The following is a 7271-nucleotide window of genomic DNA, read 5'->3' as shown; positions in this document are numbered from 1 at the left end:
GCTGAAACAAATCCAGCATTAAGACGCTTTTAACTAAAATATGAGAGACAACAGGAGATGGACTTTTTATTGGATTATTGTGATGTTTTTATCAGCTGTTTGGACTCTCATTCTGACGGCACCCATTCACTGCAGAGCATCCATTGCTGAGGCAGTAAAATTTCTGTTCCCATGAACAAACAAACTCATCTACACTGCTGTTCAAACATATATTACAGTTTAAAGTATATAAAAACAGAAAACCAGTATTTTAAATTGCAATAATATTTCACAATATTACTGTTTTTTTCTTCTTCCGTATTTCTGATCAAATAAATGCAGCCTTGATGAGCAGAAGAGACTTCTTTAAAAACATTACAAGTCTTACTGATCCCAAACTTTTGTATATCTTGAATGGCCTGAGGGAGAGCACATTTTCAGCACATTTTAAAACAGAATATATATTTTTAACAGAAGATAGCATTAGAAATCAGAAGGAAGAGTTTGGTTGTAAAAGGTTTCACAGTGTCTGTACTGTTTGTCAGCACCAGCTTGTATTTTTGGCATTGCCACCAGTGCTGAGTGACTATTAGTTACCACATGTCGGGTTAAACTAACCCAGCTGCTTGGGTTACTCACTAAATCATTCCTATACTTCCATTTAAAATATTTTGTAGTTTTCATGAATTTACTTTTTTATTTTTATTTTTCTCTTTACTGTTCCAAATCAAATGCATGTTTATATTTTTATTTTTAAAGCGTATAAATAATTAATAAAATATAAGAACAAATCATATAGAGAGACATTATATTTATTAATGTTTATGACCGGTATATAGCATTTACATACTATATATATTTTTAGAAACCTTATATACACACACCCGTTAAAGGGGTCATATGATGCTGCTAAAAAGAACATTATTTTGTGTATTTGGTGTAATGAAATGTGTTTATGCGGTTTAAGGTTCAAAAAACACATTATTTTCCACATACTGTACATTATTGTTTCTCCTCTATGGCGTGAACGTTTGGGCGGCGTTATGCAAATCTTCTCACATCGTGACGTAGACATGTGGGGTGTGTTAGAACGAGCCGTTTTAGGTAGGCGTGGTTAACTTTTATAAAGAATATCTCTTTGGTTTTGAAACTTTAGTGTTTGCAACTTTACAGATCTTCTTTATGCACCAAGAGCTTGTAACACTCCAAAGAGAAAGGAAAAATTGAAATCGCATCATATGACCCCTTTAAGTTATTCCTAAAACGTGGCACTCCTCCCTCAATCACGCTTTCTGTAGCCCAAGGGCTGATTTTTAGAGGAATTGCGTTCCTAACTCTGATTGGTCGAACGCCGTCGCGTTCGCTCTTCCTATTGGCTGCGTCTCTGTCCGTCACCCTCTGCCACGCGGTCATTGGCTGACCGAGCGGAAACGAGGCGGTTTCTTCAAGTAGACGGTGGAATTCCTTCCCTGCGTCCGCGAACTTCTAGAGAGTTCTGCGTTGGAGCGACGGCGAACCGAACCCGAGCGAGATGACCGCGGTGCGCCTGATCCTGACCCTGATTCTGGGCTCCGTTCAGCTCTGCCGAACAGACCCGCGGCCCGGGAAACCCAGTAAGAACCGTTAAATCATTTCCGTCACGTACTGCGTTTAAATGTCCAGTCGGATCCGAATCTCAATCTCGGCGTCAACAAAACAAAACCAGATCGGAACCTTATGGTCTCCATTGTTTCGATCCAATACCACACTTCTATAGTAAAGTTGTGGTGAATCGATATTAGCCCATGTGTCATCAAAGAAATTAATCAAAAATGACACGAAGGTTCTGACACTGTGTAAATAATCTACTTTACTATGATTCATTACTAGTACGTGTGGTGTTCTGACCCAGAAACTGTGTTTACTGTGGTAAATTTGTAAAGAGGAACTCAAAACGTTACAGAAAACCGAAATAAACCTGTATGAACTGGTTTAAAATACTGAATAAAAAGAGTGAACAAGGTCTTTTAGAAGCTTCTGCTGAAGAACCTGGGTTTGGGTTTCTGGTGACTTCACATTATTATTATTATTATTATCAACCGTAAACATACTACGGTTCCATGTACTATATTATGCAGATTATTGATTTGGTTTTGAGTTGGTTATCTTTGACTTACTGTGTTTAAGGAATTAGATACAATGTTCTATACAAATAAATGACGTGAGTAGATTTCATTAATAAACAATATAATTATTGAACATTGGTGTCTTTTATCAGATATCGACTAATATTTTGCCATTTTGAGATGCTTAGCATTGAGTGAATGCTGCTTGGTTAACTGATTAACCCCTTGTGTCAGTTCCAAAATCAAACAATCATCTCAATATAATAAATACATTTATTTTCGGGTCTTCTCTGCAGATTTGTAGGTACATGTTTGTAAAATAAGTGTTCATTCCCTCTTCCAATCATTATTGGATTAAACCCTCCCGTTGTATTGAAAAACTGGGTTCAGATTCTGTGTTTGGGGTCAGATTGACCCACATTGGTTTTGATGTAATTTGCCAAAAATATAGGCTATGAAAAACACTAAAGATCTGTGTAAAAACAGAAAACCTCTGTTGTCAGAGACTAAGAATATAAAAAATGTGAGAAATGTAATGATTCCCATCTATTTTATTGTGTTCGAGGTCAGTCTGACCCATATATTTTTGTTCAAAATTGCCACACATACAAAATAATAAAAAAATGACTATTTGTAGTGGCAATTTTCACACTTAGGAGCAAATAACTACAAGTAAAATGGGTATTTCACGCTATTTGTAGTTAGTGTAAGTAGTGTTCATTGCTATCTGTGCCTTTTTGTTCTCTTTTTCTCAAACTCTTGCAACAGACTAATTACTGAGATCCAGAACACTAACAACCAGAAATAATGTTTGACGGATCTTTTGACTGTGAAGCTCAAATAGAGGAAGAAACAGTGAATTTTTCTTGGAAGATTCAGAAAACGAGTCTAATTTTTTGAGTAATATTTGAGTCTTGAAGTTCTCATGTAATTCATATTTTAGTCTTTGGCAAGCTACAATAAAGTTTAACTCTTTAATGTTTTCCAAGGGTTGAGTTTTGGCAAATTGCATGGAAACTAACGGGGGTCAGTTTGACCCCAACCCAGAAGTCCTACCAATTTTTGTACAGCCTTTTCAAAACAAGTCTATGTGTCGAAACTTTGCATGCACATTCATGACCATAAATGAAAAATATCCACCAAATTTCAAAAGGAAATAATCAGTTTAACTAGTATTTTGAGCAGTTTGAAAATATGTATGTGGGTCAATTTGCCCCAACATAAGTTGTAACAATATTTGCACAGCCTTTCCAGAACACATCTACATGTTGAAACTTTGCATGCACATTCATGACCATAAATGAGAAATCTTCACCAAATTTCAAGAAGAAATAAATAGTTTAACCAGTATTTCAAGCAGTTTGAAAATTGATTAATGCTCAAATTGACCTCAATATAAAAGCAAAATTCGAAACAGCCTTTCCAGAACACATCTATATGTCGAAACTTTGCATGCACATTCATGACCATAAATGAAAAATATCCACCAAATTTCAAAAGGAAATAATCAGTTTAACTAGTATTTCGAGCAGTTTGAAAATATGTATGTGGGTCAATTTGCCCCAACATAAGTTGTAACAATATTTACACAGCCTTTCCAGAACACATCCATGTGCCGAAACTTTGCATGCACATTCATGACCATAAATGAGAAATCTTCACCAAATTCCAAGTAGAAATAAATAGTTTTACCGGTATTTCAAGAAGTTTAATAAACGAGTGTCGGTCACATTGAGTCCCCAACACAACAGAAGGGTTAAAATATATCATCCACCCTTTACTGTAGATCTCAAACCATTATAAATATCCAACTCAGAATGAGTAGCAGGGAAGTCAGTGATGTTTTATAACACCGTCTGTTCTGTCTGTGTTCAGATGAGCTGTTGGTGATCACCGCCGCGACAGAAGTGAACGATGGCTACCTGAGGTTCATGCTCACCATCCGACAGTTCAACTACACCGTTCAGGTGTCACGTCTGCTGTTTGCCTTCAAATCTGACGTTTCTGTAGTTAATATGACATCCATTTCCAGTATCCGTGTGCAAATGTGTGTTTTATGTAGGTTCTGGGGCTGGGTGAGGAGTGGAAGGGTGGTGATGTGGCGCGGACCGTCGGCGGAGGTCAGAAGGTTCGATGGTTGAAGAAAGAACTAGAGAAACATAAAGACAAACAAAACACGGTTATCATGTTTGTAGACAGGTGAGAACACAATGACATGACCTGATTTCTCTATTCTCTCTTTTTTTTGCTCCGTAACAATATATTCTTTATTTATATGTAACCCTAGTGAGTATGAGGTTTCATTTGTGCCAAAAACAATAGATTCTTTATTTATATGTAACCCTAGTGAATATGAGGTTTCATTTGTGCCAAAAACAATAGAAGTCACGTCTGCTGTTTGCCTTCAAATCTGACGTTTCTGTAGTTAATATGACATCCATTTCCAGTATCCGTGTGCAAATGTGTGTTTTATGTAGGTTCTGGGGCTGGGTGAGGAGTGGAAGGGTGGTGATGTGGCGCGGACCGTCGGCGGAGGTCAGAAGGTTCGATGGTTGAAGAAAGAACTAGAGAAACATAAAGACAAACAAAACACGGTTATCATGTTTGTAGACAGGTGAGAACACAATGACATGACCTGATTTCTCTATTCTCTCTTTTTTTTGCTCCGTAACAATATATTCTTTATTTATATGTAACCCTAGTGAGTATGAGGTTTCATTTGTGCCAAAAACAATAGATTCTTTATTTATATGTAACCCTAGTGAATATGAGGTTTCATTTGTGCCAAAAACAATAGAATCTTTATTTATATGTAACCCTAGTGAGTATGAGGTTCCATTTGTGCCAAAAACAGTCGACTGCTTTGTACTATATGTATGTCAGCAGTCATTGTGTAACTGTTAAGATAAATTAGTATGCATCGATGTGTGTGTTCTTCATTTTTGTCATCTTGTTCTGTCATTTATGAAAGGCTGTCATTGTTTTCAAAAATGTGTTGTACAGATGATACATCTAAACAGTAAACATGTAAATTTGCGCACGGACATCTTCACATCATGTGGGTAGTTAATATTGTTAACTAAAACTAAAACCAAACTGAAACTAAATTAAATAAAACCTAAAACAGAAATAGCACAAAATTACATAACATTCAACGAAATAACTTAGTTTAAACTTATTTTATTTAAACTAGTTTCAAAGGCAACATTTTTTATTTTTGATTAGTCTAAGCACTAAAATAACTAAAATTAAATAAACTAAATCTAAAACCCCACAAAAACCAAAATCACACAACCAAATTACTAAAACTTTAACTGAAATTAAAATGAAAACAGAAGATATAAAAAATAAAATCGTATTCAAAAAAGTAGCAAAAAATAATACTATAGTAAATAATATAATAGTATAGCAATAACACTAAAATAACGCTTTATCAAACAGAGAGTTCTAATACCAAAATAAAAGTCTCATCTGCCAGCAAATAAACTATAGAAAATGATGCTTTTCTGTAATCCGTTAAATAACAACACAACAGCTCTGTTCGTTTATTATGATTTTCATTAGAAAACAGGAAATCAGTTTTGATCAAAAAGAAAATTAATAGTTTTAGAGTATAAAGCAGCATATTGCAAAACGTTGCTATCAGGGTTTGAAATAATGACGTTTTCTTCACTGAATAAAAGAGGATGCTGATGCATTAATCATGTTTTTTTTGTTTTTTCTGAAGAGAAACTTCATTATTTTGTGTTGGTTTTAAACACAATGTTGGTAAAGAGACTGAAGACAACATTAATACAGAACATACACATCAACATGAATAATTTCTCTTAATAATTACACAGTAACTGTAGACATGGACTAATGTTTAGTACAAAGCAGTCGACTGTTTTTGGCACAAATTAATGTAACTGAACTCCCTATACAGTGTTTCTGTGATGTTGACATGAATGTTGTGTGTGTGTATAGTTATGATGTGATTTTAGCCAGCGGTCCAGAGGAGCTGCTCAAGAAGTTTTCTCGTTTCTCTCATCGCGTGGTTTTCTCCGCCGAGGGCTTCTGCTGGCCGGACCAGAGATTGGCGTCCAAATACCCAGTAGTGCATCACGGCAAACGCTACCTCAACTCTGGAGGTGAGTGAGTGAGAGTGAGAGTGAGAGTGAGAGTGAGCGTGAGCGTGAGTGAGTGAGAGTGTGTGAGGTGAGTGTGTGTGTGCGCTGCGTGTGTGTGAGAGTGAGTGAGTGAGAGTGTGTGAGGTGAGTGTGTGTGTGCGCTGCGTGTGTGTGAGAGTGAGTGAGTGAGAGTGTGTGAGGTGAGTGTGTGTGTGCGCTGCGTGTGTGTGAGAGTGAGTGAGTGAGAGTGTGTGAGGTGAGTGTGTGTGTGCGCTGCGTGTGTGTGAGAGTGAGTGAGTTTGTGAGTGTGCAGTGTGAGTTTGTGAGTGTGTGTGTGCGGAGTGTGAGTTTGTGAGTGTGCAGTGTGAGTTTGTGAGTGTGTGTGTGTGCAGTGTGAGTTTGTGAGTGTGTGAGTGTGTGTGTGTGTGTGTGTGTGAGTGAGTGAGAGTTTGTGTGTGAGTGTGAGTGTGTGTGTGAGTGTGTGTGAGTGCAGTGAAACCCACAACCATGAGAGCTGACGCCCATGCCTTTGTGTGTGTGTGTGTGTGTGTGTGTGTAGGTTTAATCGGCTACGCTCCTGAGATTCATGCCATAGTGAAGAAGTGGAAATATAAAGACGACGATGACGATCAGCTGTTCTACACGCGCATCTACCTGGATAAAGAGCAGAGGGTGTGTGCGTTTGCACAGTTATTAACAGAGATCGTCTTTACTGTGACCTTATGTAGCAACAAACATTTTTGTTAATTGAAATAAAGATGAAATATATGAGGGTCAAAGACGAAAAAGGGTTTAAGCATAAAAACAATAAGTGTAATACTGCTTTAAATTGTTGTTGTTTTTCCCCAAAAAATTTAAAAGTTTTCTATTTAATTTAATTGCATTTTTGTTTTTGTTTTTCTGAGCAAAAAATAAATATCATACATTTTTCCCTGATTTACAGAAGAGACCCACTAAAATGTCATTGTGTAACAATCTTGTCAGGCATATTTACAACAAAAATCAATTTATGACATATTAAAAGACTAATTACTTTCACCCCAAATACTAATTAGTTGTAATTTTAAATTTTTTAAAT

The 7271-nt window shown here is 36.5% G+C and overlaps 1 protein-coding gene across 1 annotated transcript in view; it reads left to right on the top strand.

Moving 5' to 3' along the window:
• Positions 1 to 1408: 1408 nt before the first annotated feature.
• Positions 1409 to 7271, top strand: part of LOC107737962 (procollagen-lysine,2-oxoglutarate 5-dioxygenase 3-like) — a 25208-nt gene continuing 19345 nt past the window's right edge. Inside the window, exons 1-5 of the mRNA XM_016549614.1 lie at positions 1409 to 1592; positions 3960 to 4051; positions 4147 to 4283; positions 6051 to 6214; positions 6753 to 6865. Of these exons, the coding sequence (XP_016405100.1) occupies positions 1511 to 1592; positions 3960 to 4051; positions 4147 to 4283; positions 6051 to 6214; positions 6753 to 6865 (588 nt within the window). The 5' untranslated portion in view covers positions 1409 to 1510. The remainder of the gene's footprint in view (positions 1593 to 3959; positions 4052 to 4146; positions 4284 to 6050; positions 6215 to 6752; positions 6866 to 7271) is intronic.

This window comes from Sinocyclocheilus rhinocerous, unplaced genomic scaffold, assembly GCF_001515625.1.
Source record: "Sinocyclocheilus rhinocerous isolate Xijiao unplaced genomic scaffold, SAMN03320098_v1.1 scaffold404, whole genome shotgun sequence".
Lineage (NCBI taxonomy): Eukaryota > Metazoa > Chordata > Actinopteri > Cypriniformes > Cyprinidae > Sinocyclocheilus > Sinocyclocheilus rhinocerous.
Note: the sequence above shows the minus strand (reverse complement) of the source record. Positions and strands in the feature narration are given on the sequence as shown.